Below are 20,986 nucleotides of genomic sequence, written 5' to 3' on the forward strand. Positions count from 1 at the left end.
TTTTTGTGGTTAACTTGTCAGCTGTGCGTTTTCCTGGTTTGTTAATGGCTTTGCGCTCAACAAAAGCCCAACGAAACCGGGACACAAAATACTGAAAATGTAGTCTCAGTCGTCTTTTCACCACCTAAAACAAAAGTGACATTTTTTTTACAAGCAACAACAATCAACATGTTGCTCTTTTTTCTTTTGCTTTTTACGCAAAGTGACGCATCGCCGAAATCAGAAGACCCACAACTCTGTAAGTGTTTACACAACTTGTACTTATATTTAAAGCCCTATAAGTGTTATTAATGAACTTATACTAATCTGAAGTTTGTTTAACTTATACTTTAATATTCAACTCTCTATTTGTAACACAATGTATATATGAAACGCTGTATGTGTTTTTTAAACACAACTTATATTTATATATAAAAATGTGTTTATAAGCAAACGTGTACTTGTTTATATATAAACCTGTATTTATAACACAATGTATACATGTAAATATGATGATAACACCACTTATAGCATTTTATATATTTGTATTTATAGCACACTTTCACTTACATAAAAAAGTGTATATGTATAATCTAACAGCAGATTAGGAAGCCATCATTTTATTAATTATTTTTGACATGATGGTGTTCATGTCACGTTTTGCTATGCTAACAACAACATATGTAAAAATATATATTCATATCAACAACTAAAAGAAAGTCTTATGAACATGAACTAACTCACAAACAGTACATACAAGGTAACATTGTATTTTTGCTTCATTCCTGTGAGAATCCTGCGGGGCCATCCAGGACTAGCTGCAGTGTGCTCAAACATCCACCAGATAGCATCTGTGAGAACATAATACTGTATCATCGCTTTCTCCTTCAGACTTATGACGTCGGTACTGCATTTTTCATGCATTCCTCACTCACACTTTAAACGAGGGATGAGGCAAAAACTAACCCAGACCCAGCGTTAATAAGTTGGTTATCGTAAAGAAGTACTTCCTGTTTGCGTCACTTAAACTTCCTGTCCCACAGCCTCCCTCAGGTCCATGTTGGACGACTTTGATGTGCTGACGCCGTCGAGTGTTCAGGCTCACTCGGTCCGCCGCCGCGATCTTCTCACCAGTCACATGGAGAAAGAGATCAGCTTCCATGCTCTGCAAAGGTGTGCAATCATTTACTTTTTTTTTTACAAGTATTAGTATTCATAATTATATTATTGCTTAGTATTGATTAGAGATGTCTGATAATGGCTTTTTTGCCGATATCCGATATTCCGATATTGTCCAACTCTTAATTACCGATTTCGATATCAACCGATACCGATTTATATAGTCGTGGAATTAACACATTATTATGCCTAATTTTGTTGTGATGCCCTGCTGGATGCATTAAACAATGTAAAAAGGTTTTCCAAAATAAATCAACTCAAGTTATGGAAAAAAATGCCAACATGGCACTGCCATATTTATTATTGAAGTCACAAAAGTGCATTATTTTTTTTAACATGCCTCAAAACAGCAGCTTGGAATTTGGGACATGCTCTCCCTGAGAGAGCATGAGGAGGTTGAGGTGGGCGGGGTTTGGGGGTGCAGGGTTGAGGTGGGGGGCGGGTGGGTAGGCGGTGGGGGGGGGGGGGGGGTTATATTGTAGCGTCCCGGAAAAGTTAGTGCTGCAAGGGGTTCTGGGTATTTGTTCTGTTGTGTTACGGTGCGGATGTTCTCCCGAAATGTGTTTGTCATTCTTGTTTGGTGTGGGTTCACGGTGTGGCGCATATTTGTAACAGTGTTAAAGTTGTTTATACGGGCACCCTCAGTGTGACCTGTATGGCTGTTGACCAAGTATGCGTGCATTCACTTGTGTGTGTGAAAAGCCGTAGATATTATATGACTGGGCCGGCACGCAAAGCCAGTTCCTTTAAGGTTTATTGGCGCTCTGTACTTCTCCCTACGTCCGTGTACACAGCAGCGTTTTAAAAAGTCATACATTTTACTTTTTGAAACCGATACCGATAATTTTGAAACCGATACCGATAATTTCCGATATTACATTTTAAAACATTTATCGGCAGTCCGATATTATCGGACATCCCTAGTATTGATATTAATACCTATATTGTTGTGTGACATGGCTTGTGCAGACACTTCCGTCTCTACCTGAGGACCAACGAGCACATCTTCACTGAAGACTTTCGTGCGTTGGTGGTGGACGCTGACGGAGAGCACGATTACCACGTCAACAGACAACACTTCTTCACGGGACACGTCATTGGTAACTCCTCAGCCAGGAGGTGCTGCTCGTCATCATCTGACGCATCTTTCTCTCCTGTCCTCAGGAGAAGAGAACTCTCGCGTTCAGGCGCACATGGACGAGCGCGACTTCTCCGCCCACATCGTGACACAGGGGGCAGAGTTTAATGTGGAGGTGAGGCTGACTTTAGTTCCGAAAATCACACATTTTTTCTGAAAACTTCTTCTTGCAGCCTCTGTGGAGGTTCACGGCACCCTCTGATGGACGTCTGCTCATCTACCGCTCTGACCACATCCGGAATCTCAGCCGACTGGGGCGGCCATCCGTCTGTGGCTACGTGAACTCTGACCCTCGCCACCTGCTTCCTGAAGGCGTGGCCGCCATGGAGGACGAGGAGGAGGAAGGTGCGTGTTAGCTACATGCTAACAGGAATCCAACCAATGTTTTAATTATTATTCAAATGTCCTTGGACAACAAAAGGGCCAAAAGGTCAAGGCACTTTCAGTCAGGTCGCTGCGATGTCACTTCCTGTCATTCAGAGTGCACGTGGAGGGCAAGACGCAGCGTGCACGAGCACCAGAAAAACACCTGTCCCCTGCTGCTGGTGGCCGACTATCGCTTCTTCGAGCACATGGGGCACTTGGAGGAGAGCACCACCCTCAACTACCTGGTGACCTACATCCTGCACCTTCGCACCTATTGGCCACGCCCCTTCACATGGCCTTAACGCACACACATCTTTCAGATCGAGCTCATCGACCGCGTGGACGACATCTACAGAAACACTACGTGGGATGACGAGTTCTCCGGCTACGGCGTCCAAATCCAGCAGGTCCCTTCTCGATGCACACACGGTGACCCCCAAACTTTCACTTAACGTTTAACGTGCACACACTTGTTTGCTTCAGATCATCATCGAGAAGACGCCCACCGCTGTGGAGCCAGGAACGAGCCACTTCAACATGGCTGGAAGTCCAGTGGCAGGTCGAGACGTGTGGGACGTCAAGCGTCTTTTGGAGGTAACGCTCTGACATGCGCAACATCGACTATGGCGTGGGCTCACTGCGTGCATGCATGTGCGCTTGCAGCAGTTCAGCGTGGACGTGGCGGAGAAGGCGGCCAACGTGTGCCTGGCGCACCTTTTCACCTACCAGGACTTTGATGAGGGCACGCTGGGCCTCGCTTACGTGGCCCCCAAAAAACCCGACATCCCAGGCGGTCTGTGCTCCAAAGGTGCGTTTTCACTGCCGTCTCCCCTCTGCCGCAACGTGAAGGGGTCTGTGCTCCCTCCGCAGGGTGTCCGTCTTCCAACGAGCGCGTCATCTACCTCAACACGGGTCTGACCAGCACCAAAAACTACGGCAAGACCATCCTGACAAAAGTGAGCTCTCACCTTCCCGCCACGTTTGAAGATCGCCCTCGTTCATCTTCATGTCGCCACAGGAAGCCGACCTGGTGACCACGCATGAGCTGGGACACAACTTTGGGGCCGAGCATGACCCGGACAACGTTCCTTACTGCGCCCCCCGGGAGGACCAAGGCGGAAAATACGTCATGTACCCCATCGCTGTGAGTGGCGACCACGTCAACAACAAGGTGCCACTTCCGGTTTTCAGCTATTCGCTTTCTGACCACCATCCAGAACGTTCACGTGTTTGCATGTGTGTGTGTGTGTGTTTAGGTCTTCTCCAACTGCTCCAAGCACTCCATTGTGAAGCGTCTCCGGTCCAAGGCGGCATCCTGTTTCAAAGAGAGGACAGTCAACGTGTGCGGGAACTCGCGTGTGGAACACAGTGAAGAGTGTGACCCGGGCCTGCTGCACATCAACTCCGACCCCTGCTGCACCGCCGAGTGCCGCCTACGGCCTGGTGCAGATTGCAGGTCAGAGGTCAAACAAGGTCTGACGGCGGTGTGCTAGCTTAGCATGTAGCTAACATTAGTGTGTGTCTCGCAGCGACAGGAACAGCGCCTGCTGTAAGAAGTGTCAGCTGGAGGCGGCGGGCGAAGTGTGCCAGGAGCCCATCGACGCCACCTGCAAGGGTCACTCCTACTGTACAGGTCAGTGCACAGGTCAAAGGTTGTAAGCTGGTGGACCAAAATGAAGCCTCTGTGTCCATAGGGTCCAGTAAAGACTGTCCTCCGCCGCAGAACGCTCCAGACAAAACGTCCTGCTTGGACAGCGGCGAGTGTCAGGACGGCGAGTGTGTCCCTTTCTGTCTCGCCGTCCTCAAGCTGCAGCCCTGCGCCTGCAATGGTACGCTTACACCCCACCCACTCGCCAGTGTGCCCGTCCAAGCGAGCGCTGCCGTGTCGTTGCAGAGACCAATGCTTCCTGTAAGGTGTGCTGTCGCAGAAATGGCGGCATGTGCGCTCCCTACCGGGACACGGCGGGTAATTTCCTGTTCCTGCGTAAAGGCAAACCGTGCACGGTTGGCTTCTGTGACGGAGCGGTAAGAAGAGCACGCTCTGATGGCGTTGGCGTGTTCGAGGGCGTGCACGTGACATGCGCTGTCTGCAGGGGAAGTGCATGAAGCAGGTGCAGGACGTGGTGGAGCGTCTTTGGGACTTTATCGAAAAGCTGGACATCAACACCTTCGCCAAGTTCCTGGCTGACAACATCGTGGGCTCCGTAGTGGCGTTCTCCCTTCTCTTGTGGATCCCATTAAGTGTGCTCGTGCACTGCGTGGTGCGACCTCGTGACCCCAAGCGTCACAGTGCACTTGTTTGGGTCTTCTTTGATAACGTTGTGTTCTCCCTCAGGACAAGAAACTGGATCAGCAGTACGCGCAGACCACCAAGTCTCTCTTCTTCCCCAGCGTAAGTAAACACGCCCCTTTAAGGTTCTTCCCATTCCCTTTAACAGGAACATTTTGACAGAACGCAGAACTCCTGAGCAGCCTGGAATGTGCTTCCGTGCGGATCTTCAAACCTTCCAACCCGACTTCTGGCGGCCCACGTTTCCGAGCATCCAGCCCTGCCCCCCCGGACAGCCCCCGCATGGCCACCATCGAGGAGTACCCCAGCTTTGACGAGGAGGCGCTGCAGGAGGCGTTTGGGCGGCCGCAGAGATCAGTGCCGCGTTCCTTCGAGGACCTGACGGAGCCAAGTGTGGCGCTCGGAAAACTAGGAGAGAAGCGTCACGTGGACTCCAAGGAGACACAGTGCTGAGCAGTCATTTAGAGATGTTCAAGTTAGCGGTGTTGCCATGGTAACACACAAGCTTATATTAAAAGAAAGACAAAATGTGTGGTTTTACTTTATTCAACAAAGTAGAAACAAAACGTGAAAAAAAAGTCACATGATATCATAGGTGGTCTCTCAGAGGGTGGGGCAAAGTGCGTCGTAGAGCCGATGCACAGCGACTTCCAACATCTCCCTCAAAGACTCGTCATCCGTGCACGTTACAACCTGCGGGTCAGCGTAGCTTGGCTTAGCATGGACACTGGAAGCAGGCTAGCTAGCAGCTATTGACAACTTAAACACTGACACTCACTCTGCTCTCTGGATCGATGATCGCTGACACGCCGTCCACACTTATCGTTAAATTTTTCTCGTCTTTGACATGTACGCAGTCGTCTCCAAACATGTCGCTACAAAAACAGTCATTGGTTCATTTGTCATCAATAAACACTTGACAACATCCTGTATAAATGTTCTTTTGAATTTATTTTACTATGATTAGGACCAGGTCAAGGACAAGACTTACTGCAGCATGAGTTCCAGCCTCTCCATGAAGATTTGCTGCTCGAAGGTTTCTGGCCGAGCTTCCAAAACTAAGAAGCAAGGAAAGGTTTGGGGTCAAAGGTCAGGCAGGTGCCAAAGAGTAAAGTACTGCCCTCACTGACATTTCTGAGCGTTGGGGTTGGACTGAACCTCCAGAACCACCGTGGTCACCACGTCAGCATACATGTCGTTTAGCGGGTTGGCGAGCCACTGAGGAGATGAAACAAAAGTTGATTGACATCTGCAATGACATCATCATGCTTCCATGTTTAGGGCTGACCTCCAGCAGAACCATGCCACCTTCATAGATGAGTGTAATGTTCTTGAAGATCCTGAAAGTGAGCTTCTCTGCTGCCTCCAGCTGTTCCACATCACCTGAACACATCGTGATGAACCACTGGGATACAGACACACAAACACAGACACACACAGACAGAGGTGTCTCACCAGCAAGGCATCTGAGTTGTGTGATCAGCAGTGAGATAGGTCCGGTGTAGGGGATGGCTTGTGTTTGTGTGACGGTACCAACATTCAAGTCTGTGTACTCTAAAACAACATTTCAAACATGACAATCCACCAGTAGCTAGCTATAATAACATGTTGATGATCCACGAGCACACAGGTGTCAAACTCAAGACCTGGCGTCCAGATCTGGCCCACCACATCATTTTTTGTGAGCCGCGAAAGCCTGGAAATAATATGCATCTGATAGAAAAATAATTTCATATCCTTTAACTTTAATATTTTCTAATAACGTAAGTATTACACTCATAAATCTGCTTGCATCATAATTTTAAAAGTTATCCATCAAATTGCACACTGTAAAAATTAAAATAGTTTTTATGGTAAAAAACAAACAAACGAGCAGCTCAGTCACCAGAATTTTACCTTGAACTGTGGTACGTTTTCCATTTACAATAAATGCTGGAAAAACTGGCGAATGAGCTGCCAAATCTATAGGGTTATTTTCACAGTGTAGGTAAAAAATATACACAATACTGTAATCAAACGTATAGGCAACTGTGTAACAAGATCACAAAGCAAATCCATATATTTATATTCATATATGATTCATTGTTCATTATTCAAACAGCCCTCTGAGGACTGCCATGGTTGCCCTCAATGAAAGTGAGTTTGACACTTCTTTACTAGCAGATAGCTACATTCACATGTTGACGAACCATTAGCATGCTAATAATCTACTAGCATCTACAGGAGCTACTATAGCATGCTGATAGAATGGAACAATTACAGACACGCACCTGAAAGGTCAGAGGGTGTGAGGATGTGATAGTTGAAGTTTCTCTTGACCAGGATGCCAGACACGCGCTGACCTTGAGCACACTTCTTGTCCGCCAGCGAGCCCATCACCTGCAGCAAAGCATGCTGGGGTGTTATTGAGTCCTCAGGAAGACACTGTGATCATCAACAACCAACCTTGGCAAGTTTTTCTCCCCTGAAGTTCAGTGTGACAGCCTCTGTGTTTCTCGGGTTGTGGACCTCGATGTGAACCTCATCATTGTCTTCGTACTCGCGAATCAGTGCTGCTTTCAGACGCGCCATCTCGTTCTGCTCGCCGTGGACCAGGATCTGGGAAAAAAACTCTCGTTAGCACGTCAACATGTGGCGAACGCACATCGTTATTAATACAGCGGCGGATGTTTACAACATGCGGCGGCTTGAGCGCTCGGATGAACTCGCTGGTCTGCTGGTAGTCTGTGTGCGCCGAGAAGGAGATGTAATCCACTGACATCTTGAGAGGAAGCTTCTGGCCTGACATGGTGTTGATCTCCTCAGGCTCCGTCATGATGTGCTGTGAGTGACAAGGAGGCGAGGATGACGACGGCGTTTTCTTCATCAATGGCTGAAAGGACCCACCTTGGCCAGCGTTCCCTCCACGCAGTAACCGGCAATGATGACACCATTCCTCTTGTCCGTACACCAACTCTCAAACAGCTCTCTGGACAAACCGCTCTGCATCATTCCAGGAGACGCCATCACCACGCTGGGTCCGATATCGTCAAAATGGTCCATGCTCTATGTAACGCACACAATTTAATAATCTGATGGCGGCATGCCATGTTTAATATGCTGCTTTGCTAGATTGGATGTGATTAACGCCAGACGGGAGTCTTTTATTTTGTCTTCCTGTATGAGGGCGCACACACTGACCTTCAAGTTGCTGATGTGCTTAAAGACAAAGGGGTTGTTGACGTTGATGGCTTTGCGGATCTTGTCGTTCATGGCGTTGATGTACGTCTGGTAGACCGCCATACACTTTCTGGCCAGAGATGAGGCGTAGTAGATGGGAATGTCATGAAGCTCTGGGTGGTTCTGCCAGTACTCGTCTGGATGCGTGGGAATAAACGAGGTGTTAAGAGGCCGTAATAGCGACATACAACCACACACATACACACACACACACACCGAGGATGAGGAGAAGCTCCTGAGCTCTTCCCAGAGCGAAGACAGGTATAAGACAGCGACCTTCCCTGTTCACAATGTCGTGGACCGTGTTGCAGAAACGCGCTTCGCGCTCCTCCCTCTTCTCGTGAATGTGCGTTCCGTAAGTGGACTCCTAAAATACAGCGCATGTGACGTCACCACAGCGAACATCGCAAGCACGTAAGCATGAGAAACATCAGCTGACCGTGATGAGGATGTCAGGTTTCACGCTGGGGATCTCTGCTGCCATCAAGTGTCTGTCCTCTTGACGTGAGAAGTCCCCTGTGTACAACAACTGCACACACAAACACACAAGTGTGAATGTTTCCGGGCCAAACAGCGAATAAGAAAGGTCACATGACCCGCTACCTTGACGCCAGCGATCTCAATCATGAACATGGCGGCGCCCAGCACGTGTCCAGCATGGTAGCACCAGAACTTGATGCCAGCCACTTCCTTGACCTCGTGGAAGTTGATGGTCTCGATCTTGTCCATGCTCTCTTCCAGGTCCGTCTCCGTGTACAACATGTCGTCGGCCGAGATGTTGCTGTGGGCACAGGTCGCGTCACCTCGGCGCTTTATTCAACACCACCTCTCCCCACCCGCTACGACAGCGCTGCCCACCTAACTTTGACGTAGTCCGACAGCAGCCAGCGGTAGATGGCCTTGGTGGCGTGCGTCATGAAGGTGCGCCCCTTGAAGCTGGTCTTCTGCAGGAACCAGGGCAGAGCTCCACAGTGGTCCAGGTGGAAGCTGAATGCAAAGGATGACATCATCAAGTAGCTAATCCAATATCCACCAATAACAATCAATACATTTCAATTATGAATAAGTGCAACTAACTGGCTGATGAGCAGCAGGTCCACCTCGGCGGGGTCGATCAGGTCGATGTAAGGCAGCGCGTCCATGCCCTCCAGACCTGGGTGGATCCCACAGTCCAGCTGCAACGCAACACTCATCAATGAAGTCACATTATGTCACGTGATGACCAAAAAACAGACTAGTCGGTACCATAATTTTTCTTCCTTTAAATTCCAAGATGATGCAGGACCTTCCCACCTCTTGCCCTGCTCCACTACACACACACGCATAAATATTGAAAAAGGGCTCACATTTATTTAGGGAAAACATACATAAATGAACATGTGACTCGGAAGTCGTTAATCAAATAACACATTGGAAAAATAACATTTAAATTAACGGAATCCTTGTACTCAAACTGAGAGAAAGAAGACAAAGAAAACTTTTGGACTCACAGCGGACGAATAAGCAGCTGATCACTTTCCTCGGCAGGAACTATTATCTCCTGTTTGCGTTTCGTTGCCATGTTTATTGCAGTAAAATGATGAACAATAACATGAATTCAACACTTTTATCGAGGCACGATTCCGCCACAAATTTAGCTCTGCGCTACTTCCGCTGTTTTTCTTCTTCTTTGGTGGTGCCCTACGCGCTTGCCACCCCGTGGACACAATGGCTTCCTACATGCTCCTGTCAATGAGTCGTGCCATGATCAATGAAACAAAAGAAAACATGTTGTCTTTTGTCGTGCTTTGTCTTCTCTACTAAGACAAAGACGAGAGATTAAAGTGAAGGTAATTCCAGGCTTTCGTTGGACGTCAAAGTTATGTGAAGTGAAAGGCTGTGGGCGTGGCCTACAGATTTCGGTCTCTTGGGAAGTGAAGCCGAGTGAGACGTCTCGCTGGCAGCGAGCACGGAGGGACGTGACGGTGCACGCGCCTCACCTGGACGGAAATACACCTGAGGAATAATCGGGAAAAAAATAATTGGGAACCCTTAGTCAAGTATCCTTTGTGTGTGTGTGTAAGTGTGTGTGTGTGTGTGTGTGTGTGTGTAAGTGTATTGTATGTGTATGTAAGGGGAGAGTCCAGGTGTTCGCGCCCCACCTGGGGCTGCTCTCGTCACTTCTCTTTTCCGGGTTCGAACTCCCTACTCCACCATGCCGGACGTGATCAGCGTCACCGAGTTCGTTGGTGAGTGCAATGAGGACTACAAGGCCCCCACCACCTCCAACTTCTCCACGCGGATGTCCCACTGCAGGAACACCGTGTCTGCTTTGGAGGAGGTAAGAGGACAGTGGCGCTCTGCGCATTGGTCAGGACGCAGAGGTCAGAGGTCATGCATGTAAACGTGCCTGACAATGTTAAAACTTCACAGGAAGTGTCATGTGATGATAACCATGTTACATCGCAACAGGAAGTACAACTTCCCCATCCTGTCTTATGCTGGGAAGAAGCACTTCACTCTTCTGTCCACTTGTTTTCTCAGTGTGTGTGTGTGTGTGTGTGTGTGTGTCTTGAAATGTAAGTGTGTCTGCATGTAAGTGTGTTTATATGTAAGTGCATGTAAATGTGTTTATATGTAAGTGCATGTAAATGTGTGTAAGTGTGTTTATATGTAAGTGCATGTAAATGTGTGTAAGTGTGTTTATATTTAAGTGTGTTTAGAGCAATGGTTCTTAACCTGGGTTTGATTGAACCCTATAGGGGTTCGGTGAGTCGGCTTCAGGAGTTCGGCGGAGCCTCCGCCACGGAGGTCAAGACACACCCGACTCATTGTGTAAATAAAAACTTCTCCCTATTGGCGTATTATGGATACCCTCAAACAATGTTCCCTCTAATTTTCCATATGCCCGAGCAAATGCAAAAACTCCTTGAGTCTAAATAACAAATTAAATGTTTTATTATTATAATCAAATGACAGTTGTCATTTCCATGAGATTATTTTCTAATATAAGTGTTTTGGCCCACTTATAACGACAATAACAAAAAATATTGTTTTTCATGAGCTGTGTACTAGTATTGTATGTCTGGGTGGAAAACGAAGAAAAGGAACAGATTTTGCTGTGAAAATAAATAAATAAATAAATTATTTTATTTTATCATTTATCATGTAAAATGACATGAGAGTGGCACTTGCCAAGGTGAAGCCACGCATATCTGAACTGGTCTCTCAAAGGCAACAGCAGAAGTCACACTGATTTGCTGGTGTGTAATTTGTGGTGAGTTCATGCACTGTGTTGGTTTTGTTCTTTGAACAAGGTGATGTTCATGCACGGTTCATTTTGTGCACCAGTAAAAAAACATAACCTTGCCTTGAATTTGAAAAAAAAAACATTTTATTTTTTTACTAAAGAAGGGTTCGGTGAATGCGCATATGAAACTGGTGGGGTTCGGTACTTCCAACAAGGTTAAGAACCACTGGTTTAGAGATATGGTGTGTATGCATGTGTATATATAAGTGGATGTAACCCAGCAGGCACGAGACATTGATACAAAGTTGATTGTACATACATGTCCTTTAAAACTTACTTTGAAACAACGTTGCAAAATAGTTGTATTAGTAAATTGAGACAACGTGGATGCAGCTGAGATAGGCTCCAGCACCCCCTGCGACCCCAAAAGGGACAAGCGGTAGAAAATTGATGGATGGATGGACCCCGACTTAAACAAATTGAAAAACTTATTCGGGGGTTACCATTTAGTGGTCAATTGTACGGAATATGTACTGTACTGTGCAATCTACTAATAAAAGTTTAAATCAATCAATCGTTAATTTCCAACGTTGGATCCTTGTTGGTTGTTGGGAAATGACCAAATTTCAGGGGTCGAATCAACATCACAACCTGACATTGAATAAACGTTGTCAAAAGTATGTTGTTTCAACGTAGTATTTGTGTTGTAGAATTTTGGTGTGGAAATGACCAAAATGTAATGGTCAAATCAACGTCAGAACCCAACATTGATTGAACGTCGTCAAAAAGCATGTTGTTTCAACGTTATGTTTGAGTTGCTCAACGTCAGGACCTAATTCAACAAGTTCTCAACGTTGTTTTAATGTCTTGTGCCTGCTGGGAAGTGTGTTTGTATGTAAGTGTATTTATGCGTAAATGTTTTTAAATGTACTGTATACATACGAATAATGGTGTAAATGTCTGTGTTTAAATGTAAGTATGTAGATGTCGGTGAATGTAAGTGAGTTTGCATGTAAATGTGTTTACATGTAAGTGTGTTTTAAATGTAGGTAGATGTAAGTGTTTACATGTAAGTTTGTTTAAATGTGTGTATTTTAATTTAAGTATATATGTTTTAAATGTAAGTGTATGTATAAGTAAGTGTGTTTTAAAGTGTGTATGTAAGCATATTTAAATGTAAGTGTATTATGAAGTAAGTGTGTATGTAAGTGTGTTTAACTATGTGTGCGTGTGAATAAGCCAGTGCGAGGTGACTTGATTACAAAGATAAAAGCCACATGACTGTGTGTGTGGTGTGTGTGTGTGTGTCTTCAGGTTCTGGATGTGGAGCGCTCGGTTCTGTCCAAACTGAAGAAGGCAATGAAGTCTGTGTACACATCTGGTCTGAGTAAGATGCTCACCTAATCCTCCATTTTTACATATATATAAGTTGCCATGACAATAGCATCAATACACGCACGCATACTTGTTAGGTGTGCTTCCAACATGGCGGGCAGGCAGCGTCTGGCCTGTAGAACATTCCCATCATACCTGCTCATGTCCCAGCATGCTAAGGGCACAGCTTCCATCATCACAGCAAATGGGAATAACCGCTTGTGTGTGTGTGCGTGTTTCGCAGCACATGTAGAGCACGAGGAGCAGTACGTGCACGCCATGGAGAAGTTGGGTGACAACTGTGTCTGCAACGAGGATACAGAGGTTGGCTCCGCCTTCATTAAGTTTGCCATTTTCACCAAAGAGCTTGCAGCGCTCTTCAAAAACTTGGTGAGGGTCTACAAACCGCCCACCCACACCACTTGCTGTCATCATGGCAAAGCTCGGACGTTACTGATGAGACTTACTAATGGCAGATGCAAAACATGAACAACATCATCTCCTTCCCACTGGACAGTCTGCTGAAAGGGGACCTGCGGGGCGTCAAGGGGGTGTGTCCTCTTAATGCTACATGCTAAAAGGATGCGCTTACCTGATGATTGAGCTCATGTGACATGTTTCCTCAGGACCTGAAGAAGCCTTTCGACAAGGCCTGGAAAGACTACGAGACCAAACTGTAAGCGCCACGCTGCTGGCCTTTTATCTTCACTGTGGGATTTTATTGTGAAAGTGCTGCTCATCTTGACCTCTGACCATTGCAGGTCCAAGTTGGAGAAGGAGAAACGCGAACATGCCAAGCAGCATGGCATGATCCGCACAGAATTCAGTGGCGGAGAGATTGCCGAGGAGATGGAGAAGGAACGCCGCATGTTCCAGTTGAACATGTGTGAGGTGAGGTCAGAGGTCACTCTCAGGAACTAACAGGAAGTGACATAGAATGCTCTTCTCTAGTACCTGCTGAGAGTCAACGACATCAAAATGAAGAAGAGTGTGGACTTCCTGCAGAACCTCATCAAGTATTTCCACGCTCAGTGCAAGTATGATGTCAACCATGCTGTCAATGATCTGTCACTCATCCTGTGTATGATCCTGTCACTCATCCTGTCAACGATCCCGTTAATAATTCTGTCAATGAACCTGTCAATTGTCATGTCAATCTTCCTGGAAACCTTCCTGTCAATTGTCTGTCAGTCATCCTGTCAATGGTACAGTCACTCAACCTGGCATCCATCCTGTCAATCATCTTGTTAATGATCCTGTGAATAATCCTGTCAATTAAGCTGTCAATTTTCATGTCTATCTTCCTATCAACTATCATGTCAATCGTCTCACCAATCTTCCTGTCAGCCATCTTGTCAGATATCTGTCATTCATCCTGTCAATCTTACTGGCAATCATCCTCTCTGTCTTCCTGTCAATGATCTTGTCAATTATCCGTCACTCATCCTGTCAATTTTCTGTGACTCATCCTGTCAATAAGCCTGGCAACCATCTTGTCAATCCTCTTGTTAACCATTCTGTGAACTATCCTGTCGGTAAATCTGTCAATTGTCATGTCAATCTTCCTGTCACTCATCCTGGTAACCATCCTGTCAACCATCCTGTAAATGAACCTGTCAATGTTCATGTCTATCCTCCTGTCAACTATCCTGTCAACTATCTTGTTATTTGTCACTCACCCTGTCAATCTTACTGGCAATCATCCTCTCAGTCTTCCTGTCAAAGATCCTGTCAACTATCTGTCTCTCATACGGTCAATCTTCCTGTCAATCTTCTTCTAAATGATCCTCTCAATCATCTGGTCAATCTTTCTCTCAACGATCCTGTCAATCTTACTGTCACTAATCCTGTCAATAGTCCTGTCAATCATCTGTCACTAATTCTAGTATCCAATGAGCTTTATTGTCATAGCAGCCCACATGAGATGGCTCAAAATATAGTACACAAGGTCCCAGATTTAGGTAATAGGTGATAGTAATAGATTATAAATAGAATATAATAGACAGAAAAATGGAATCGATTGTGATGCTGACCCTGAAGTGCAAATATAATATAAAAACAATGACAGCAATCCAAGCCAAATAAAAGACCAGTTTAGCACAGTTGGTACACATGTGCAAGTTAAGTGTTCCTTGTGCAGGAAGGAATCGGAGTTCTGCAGTCTCACAGTCTTAACATTGATTCTCTTATCCATTCCACTTATCCTATCAATGATCTGTAATTAATCACTGTCAATCATCTTGTGACATTTACATGTCGGGCTCAGTTTTTTCCAGGACGGGTTGAAGGCCGTGGAAAGTCTCAAACCATCCGTTGAGAAAATGGCGTCCGAGTTGACGGCGGTGAGGATAGTGCCATCATATTTATTTGGCCTTTAACTTTTGTCTGAGGTGTGTGTTTTCCCGTCCAGATTAAACAGACGCAGGATGGCGAAAGGAAACAGCTGAGTCAGCTCAGAGATGTCCTTAAGGCAGCGCTGCAGTCGGAAACCAGAGAGGTGGCTGCTTTGGATTGATGTGCAAGCCAACAAATAGCAGCTCACGTGGGCACTAACCCCTGTGTGTGATTGACAGGAGACCCCTGCCAAGCAGAAAGCTGGATACAGTCTTCACCAGCTGCAGGGGAACAAGGCTCACGGAACCGAGCGCTGCGGAGTCCTGTACAAGAAGAGCGATGGGTGCGTCACCACGCGCGCATGCCATAATGCAGCAGCCAATATGGCCGCCTTTAGCGTGCTCATAAAGTTGCGCTGTGTCGTCTAGGTTGACGAAAATGTGGCAGAAAAGGAAGTGCTCTGTGAAAAATGGCTTCCTGACCATCTGCCACTCCACGGTAAGCCCCGCCCACTAGCTACTTTGGTCGTTTGATGTTTTGCTCAAATCAGGAGGAGCTTAAGGCACGTCTTATAGAAATATTACTATTATTATTATTATTATTGTCACAATGTAACAGTGGGCAGAGTTTTACTTTGATTGACACCAACGAGTGTTTGCTCTTTCAGACAAACCGTCCACCTGCCAAACTCAACCTGCTTACCTGTCAAGTAAAGAAGAACCCGGACGACAAGAAGAACTTTGACTTGATCTCACGTGAGCACCAAACACAGTTACAACATGACTAGAACATGACCAGAGCACCGCTAAATCTGGAATACTGCTTTCACACAACTGGAACACATCTAGAAAACCGGACACTAGTGGAAATCTGGAGCACAACCAAACGCTGCTAGAATATGGCTTTCACATGACTAGAACACCGTTTAGAACAGGAGTAGAGCAAAGCTGGAGAGTAGAACACAGTACATAGTAGTGCTGGGAAGGTGTCCAAGGTGTGTTTGGTGTCCCCTCAGACGACAGGACGTATCACTTCCAAGCAGAAGACGAGGCTGATTGTCAGATGTGAGTATCCTGAAGTTTGACACTTGACCTACGACAGGCCTGACCTCTGACCTGTGAGGTGTTGCATATTGCAGCTGGGTGTCAGTTCTTCAGAACAGCAAAGAAGAGGCTCTGAACAAAGCGTTTAAAGGAGACCAGGACGAAGAGGACAACATCGTGCAGGAGCTCACCAAAGCCATAGTGCAGGAAGTGAAGAAGATCAGCGGCAACAACGTCTGCTGCGACTGCAGCGCTCCTGGTGAAGACCATGCTAGCAACGCTTGCTCTAGTACTTCTTTAGATCTAGAACCGAGCTTAAGTACTAAAAAGACTTCCATAAAAAGGTGAAAGCCTAACCAACATTTTTAAAAGGCTGATTTCCTTCCTGCAGATCCCACGTGGCTATCCACCAACCTCGGGGTGCTGATCTGCATTGAGTGCTCAGGGATCCACAGAGAAATGGGAGTCCACTACTCCAGAATCCAGAGTCTGGACCTGGACGTCCTAGGAACGTCCGAATTGCTGGTGACTGTCTCCATTTGTCCAACATTTGAATCATGAATTATTGATGAGGCTATTGGTGAGCATAAAAGTGTGGAGACCCCCTCCTAAAAGTGAACCTGTACTGTATCAGCTGGCCAAGAACGTGGGAAACACCAGCTTCAATGACATAATGGAGGTGGCGCTTTCTGCAAAGGGCGTGTCCAAACCTGACCCGTGTAGCGACATGTGAGTGAGCGTGCAGCGTTCCAAGAATCCACGGATAACTGGACTATTCTGCTTGTGCTCCCCATCTGCAGGCAGACTAGGAAGGACTACATCACCGCTAAGTACATAGACAAGCGCTTTGTACGTCCACTATGTGCTGATGCCGAGACCCGCCTAGAGGTTCTGTACCAGGCCGTCCGGAACCGAGACATCCTGTCCCTGATCCAGGTTCATGCCGAGGGCGTGGACCTGATGGAGGCGGTTCCGCAAACCAATGAGCATGTAGGCTCCATTTTTCCCAGTCTGTCTTTCCCAGTCGTCTGTAGAGATGATAATTGTGGTCCATAAATGTGACAACAGGAGTCTGGAGAGACAGTGCTTCATCTGGCAGTCCGCATGGTGGACAGAAACTCTCTTCACATGGTTGACTTTCTTGCACAGAACAGGTAGATGGGTCACAAGATGACTTATTCTGTCAGTAATAGTGCTAACAATGACAACCGGGTTTGTGTAGCACCAGCTTGGACAAGCAGACGTCCAAAGGAAGCACCGCGCTTCATTACTGCTGCTTGACAGACAACAGTGAAAGTCTCAAACTTCTACTGCGAGGGAAAGCTGCCGTAAACATCAGTAAGTGTGCCAGCACCATGCTAACCCTCAGTGTCTAATGTTAGCGTTACGTTAGCCTTACGCTACTGTGTGTGCAGCCAACGAGGGCGGTGAAACACCGCTGGACATCGCCAGACGACTTGGACATTCGCAGTGTGAAGACCTGGTGAGTCACCACCAGAATCAGAATCAGAATCAGAATCAGCTTTATTGTCATTACGCAAGGTAACGAGATTGAGGCCATTCCATACAGTGCGATGTGTGCATGCTAGAAAAACAATGTGCAAATATATAGAAATATAAAAAATGTAGAAGTGCAATGAATATGGTGTGAAATGAATATATACATGAAAAAACAAAACAAAAACAGGGTGGTTGGTGGAATGGGTTATTGCACCGAAGAGAAGGCAGTTATGAGGGACAATGGGGCAGTCCGTTCAGGATGGTTATGGCCCTGGGGAAGAAGCTGTTCTTTAGCCTGTTTGTTTTGGTTTTAATGCACCTGTAGCGCTTCCCAGAGGGCAGCAGGTGGAACAGGTCAGAGCCAGGGTGGGTGCTGTCCTTGATGATGGCACTGGCTCTGTTGAGGCAGCGGGAGGTGTAGATGTCCGTCAGAGAGGGGAGAGGGCGGCCGATGATCTTCTGAGCCGTCTTAACCACTCTTTGCAGCCTCTCCCTGTCTGCTGTAGTGCAGCTGCCGTACCATACCGTAATACAGTAGGTCAGCAGGCTCTCGATGGACGAGCGGTAGAAGGTCAGCAGCAGGTCAGGCTTCAGGTTGTACTTCCCGAGGACTCTAAGGAAGTGTAGCCGCTGCTGAGCCTTCTTGATGATTGATGTGGTGTTGACTGTCCAGGAGAAGTCATTAGAGATGTGGACTCCAAGGTACCTGAAGGTGTGGACCCACAAGCTAAAGCTAAGTTAGTTAATGACTCAACAATGCTAAGGTTAAGCTAAGCTAGTTAGTGACTCAGCAAAGTTAAGCTAAAGCTAAGCTAATTAGTGACTCAGCATGGCTTATCGAAAGTTAAGGTATAGTCACTCAGCAAAGCAAAGCTGAAGTTAAGGTTGTTAGTGACTCAGCAATCCTAACTTTAAACTAAGATAGTTAGTGACTCAGCAATGCTAAGCTATAGCTAAGCTTGTTGGTGACTCAGCAATGCTATGGTAATTAGCAGAGGTGTGGACTCGAGTCACATGACTTGGACTCGAGTCAGACTCGAGTCATGAATTTGATGACTTTAGACTCGACTTGACAAAATGTAAAAAGACTTGCAACTCGACTTAGACTTTAACATCAATGACTTGTGACTTCAATTGGACTTGAGCCTTTTGAATTGACATGACTTGACATGACTTGCTACTTTCCCCAAAACCCAAAGATGAAAAAGTTATTCGGGAGCGCTCCGTATTTTTCATTGTGTACTTGTCTATCAGCGTTGCGTGTGTTAGCTGGTGTGGTCTCAGTACAACAGCCAATCAAATTAGATCTACTTTGTTTTCATCACACAGCATTCATCCAATCAAATTGCAGGACAACCAACGAAGAAGACATGTCCAAACCACACGCCAGTGAACAAAAAATGATACCTAAAATAAGTTTGTTTGGGTATAAAAATTATGAGGTGGTCAACACAAAACGGTTTGCAGTATGCAACACATGCGGTTCGAAAATTACTGATGGAGAGGCAACAACTTCCAACTTCGTCCGGCATTTGAAGTTGCACAAAGTACGGTAAGTTTTGAATGTAAGATAACGTTTATTGGCTAAGTAACGTGACTTTTATTTGCTGTGTAGTTAAATCAGTGAGGCTGTAAACTCACTGCTAACGTTATAACGTTATTGCAAACACGGGAATCTGTTGCAGTTCACTACCTTATTCATACTTTTTGTTCAGTGATTTTTTTTAAGCAGGGTTACGTTAGTCAATATATCACACGTAACTTTAGACGGCGGTCAGCAGCACCGCGTATTTTAGCCACCTAAAAAAAGACAAAAATAGTAAAATAAAGGTCAGTTAAAATGTATACTATATTATGAATATGTGTACCGTTTTAGCTATCTTTCTGACATACTGTTGGTTGTTTACCTCAGTGGTCCCCAACCACCGGTACCGGTCCGTGGATCGATTGGTATCGGGCCGCACAAGAAATAATTTTTTTTTTTTCTTTTTTTAATTAAATCAACATAAAAAACACAAGATACACTTACAAGTAGTGCACCAACCCAAAACAACTCTCTCCCCCATTTTGTTCTGGGCATTGAACATGAAGACTCTTCCTTCACTGTTCCGAGTGGCCATGAGAGTCTTGGCAGTGCCTGCCTCCAGTGCTCCAGTGGAGCGAGTTTTCAGCCATGGTGGCATCATACTACGCCCCCATCGTGCACAAATGACTGACAGACTCTTGGCTAATTTGGTCTTTTGCAAATGCAATGCAGCATAGGGCCCTGACATATAAAAAGTACAACTTTTTTGTTATGTTCACGTATATGTCATGTTTTTTCAATGTTAACACTTTTGTACAAATAAGTACATTTGCACTTTATTTTTCAATGTGTTTGTTCTGTAAAGGAATGAGTTAATGTTTAAAATGACTCGTTAATAGTGCTATTATAAAGTGCAATGTCAGCACAATTTTCTTTCCTGCAATTTAAAATGCACTTGTTTTAATAAATAAATACAGCGTTTGAAAAGCATACACAATCTGTGTTAATATATTAGTCTGTGGTTAAAAGGACTTGAAAGGACTCGAAACTCAAAATGCAGGACTTAGGACTTGACTTGAGACTTTCCAGTCTTGACTTTGGACTTGACTCGGGGCTTGCCTGTCTTGACTCGGGACTTGACTCGGACTTGAGGGCAAAGACTTGAGACTTACTTGTGACTTGCAAAACAATGACTTGGTCCCACCTCTGGTAATTAGTGACTCAAGCAGTGAAGAGCAATGCTAAGCTTAGATCGGGGTGCAGGCCCGGCCCTAACCAATCTGGCGCCCTAGGCAAGATTTTAGGTGGCGCCCCCCCCACATCGGCAGTGAAGTGTATATACTCACAAGAAACCGAATAGCTTTGTCTTTGACCTTTTTTTTTTACTTACAACTATACCTAATATATAAAGGGGTGGAAAAGTGACTATTACCTGCAGGGCAAACATTAGCTAACCAGAAGGCAATAACAATGTAAACAAAAAACACTTGCTTAAAAGATCTAATACAAATGTCCCAGAGGAATGTAGGTGGGAGTACTGTAATTACCTAACGTTACATTATTATTTTCCATAACAATTTAGCCCCCTCCACAATATTAACCCGACGTTAAAACAGAACTAGCTATTTATTGATTAGCAATTGCCGACTCATGTAACATTAGCTTAATGCTAAAAAGCCAGGTTACTATCACATTCTGTAACAGACAAATAATTTCATGTAGGCTAACGTTACCTACTTGCTACCTCTGTCTTTTCTCGTTTCTCCTCCTCTTCTTTTCTCTTTTTTCTTCCCTGGGCACCTGACAGTTT

The 20,986-nt window shown here is 45.7% G+C and overlaps 3 protein-coding genes across 4 annotated transcripts in view; 2 read left to right on the plus strand and 1 right to left on the minus strand.

Annotated features, from left to right (window-relative positions):
* On the plus strand, positions 1–5,888 carry adam17b (ADAM metallopeptidase domain 17b). The gene is made up of 18 exons (XM_061929996.1): positions 1–238; positions 1,023–1,152; positions 2,128–2,258; positions 2,323–2,411; positions 2,470–2,641; positions 2,777–2,907; positions 2,983–3,069; positions 3,146–3,256; positions 3,326–3,470; positions 3,533–3,618; positions 3,681–3,833; positions 3,919–4,118; positions 4,192–4,295; positions 4,357–4,491; positions 4,557–4,687; positions 4,756–4,923; positions 4,998–5,054; positions 5,115–5,888. The coding sequence occupies exons 1-18, from the start codon at positions 169–171 to the stop codon at positions 5,403–5,405; spliced, it is 2,391 nt and encodes a 796-aa protein (XP_061785980.1). The 5' UTR covers positions 1–168; the 3' UTR covers positions 5,406–5,888.
* Positions 5,481–10,443, minus strand: cpsf3 (cleavage and polyadenylation specific factor 3). The gene is made up of 19 exons (XM_061929997.1): positions 10,313–10,443; positions 9,662–10,166; positions 9,417–9,480; positions 9,249–9,346; positions 9,030–9,158; positions 8,775–8,952; positions 8,611–8,700; positions 8,388–8,538; positions 8,133–8,308; positions 7,839–7,997; positions 7,627–7,773; positions 7,398–7,550; positions 7,223–7,331; positions 6,408–6,506; positions 6,241–6,335; positions 6,083–6,170; positions 5,944–6,010; positions 5,731–5,827; positions 5,481–5,645 (listed from the first exon to the last, which is right to left on the minus strand). The coding sequence occupies exons 2-19, from the start codon at positions 9,730–9,732 to the stop codon at positions 5,556–5,558; spliced, it is 2,061 nt and encodes a 686-aa protein (XP_061785981.1). The 5' UTR covers positions 9,733–10,166; positions 10,313–10,443; the 3' UTR covers positions 5,481–5,555.
* Positions 10,105–20,986, plus strand: part of asap2b (ArfGAP with SH3 domain, ankyrin repeat and PH domain 2b) — a 17,959-nt gene continuing 7,077 nt past the window's right edge. For both annotated transcript variants that reach the window (XM_061929994.2, XM_061929995.2), the window contains exons 1-20: positions 10,105–10,491; positions 12,715–12,787; positions 13,019–13,164; positions 13,251–13,325; positions 13,401–13,450; positions 13,536–13,665; positions 13,726–13,811; positions 15,041–15,116; positions 15,185–15,271; positions 15,348–15,451; positions 15,537–15,606; positions 15,776–15,863; positions 16,124–16,172; positions 16,247–16,410; positions 16,543–16,676; positions 16,786–16,880; positions 16,952–17,141; positions 17,220–17,305; positions 17,374–17,489; positions 17,567–17,634. In XM_061929994.2, coding sequence (XP_061785978.1) covers positions 10,366–10,491; positions 12,715–12,787; positions 13,019–13,164; positions 13,251–13,325; positions 13,401–13,450; positions 13,536–13,665; positions 13,726–13,811; positions 15,041–15,116; positions 15,185–15,271; positions 15,348–15,451; positions 15,537–15,606; positions 15,776–15,863; positions 16,124–16,172; positions 16,247–16,410; positions 16,543–16,676; positions 16,786–16,880; positions 16,952–17,141; positions 17,220–17,305; positions 17,374–17,489; positions 17,567–17,634 — 2,013 coding nt within the window. In that variant the 5' untranslated portion in view covers positions 10,105–10,365. The remainder of the gene's footprint in view (positions 10,492–12,714; positions 12,788–13,018; positions 13,165–13,250; positions 13,326–13,400; positions 13,451–13,535; positions 13,666–13,725; positions 13,812–15,040; positions 15,117–15,184; positions 15,272–15,347; positions 15,452–15,536; positions 15,607–15,775; positions 15,864–16,123; positions 16,173–16,246; positions 16,411–16,542; positions 16,677–16,785; positions 16,881–16,951; positions 17,142–17,219; positions 17,306–17,373; positions 17,490–17,566; positions 17,635–20,986) is intronic.

Source organism: Nerophis lumbriciformis, linkage group LG34, assembly GCF_033978685.3.
Source record: "Nerophis lumbriciformis linkage group LG34, RoL_Nlum_v2.1, whole genome shotgun sequence".
Taxonomy (NCBI): Eukaryota; Metazoa; Chordata; class Actinopteri; order Syngnathiformes; family Syngnathidae; genus Nerophis; species Nerophis lumbriciformis.

Coding starts and splice junctions, on each gene's coding strand:
- adam17b (XM_061929996.1), top strand. CDS start 169: ATGTTGCTCTTTTTTCTTTTGCTTTTTACGCAAAGTGACGCATCGCCG. Junction 2,642..2,776: donor GGAGGACGAGGAGGAGGAAG/GTGCGTGTTAGC, acceptor CCTGTCATTCAG/AGTGCACGTGGAGGGCAAGA. Junction 4,119..4,191: donor CGGCCTGGTGCAGATTGCAG/GTCAGAGGTCAA, acceptor TGTGTCTCGCAG/CGACAGGAACAGCGCCTGCT.
- cpsf3 (XM_061929997.1), bottom strand. CDS start 9,732: ATGGCAACGAAACGCAAACAGGAGATAATAGTTCCTGCCGAGGAAAGT. Junction 9,159..9,248: donor GACCTGCTGCTCATCAGCCA/GTTAGTTGCACT, acceptor CTTTGCATTCAG/CTTCCACCTGGACCACTGTG. Junction 8,309..8,387: donor GGAGCTTCTCCTCATCCTCG/GTGTGTGTGTGT, acceptor CCACGCATCCAG/ACGAGTACTGGCAGAACCAC.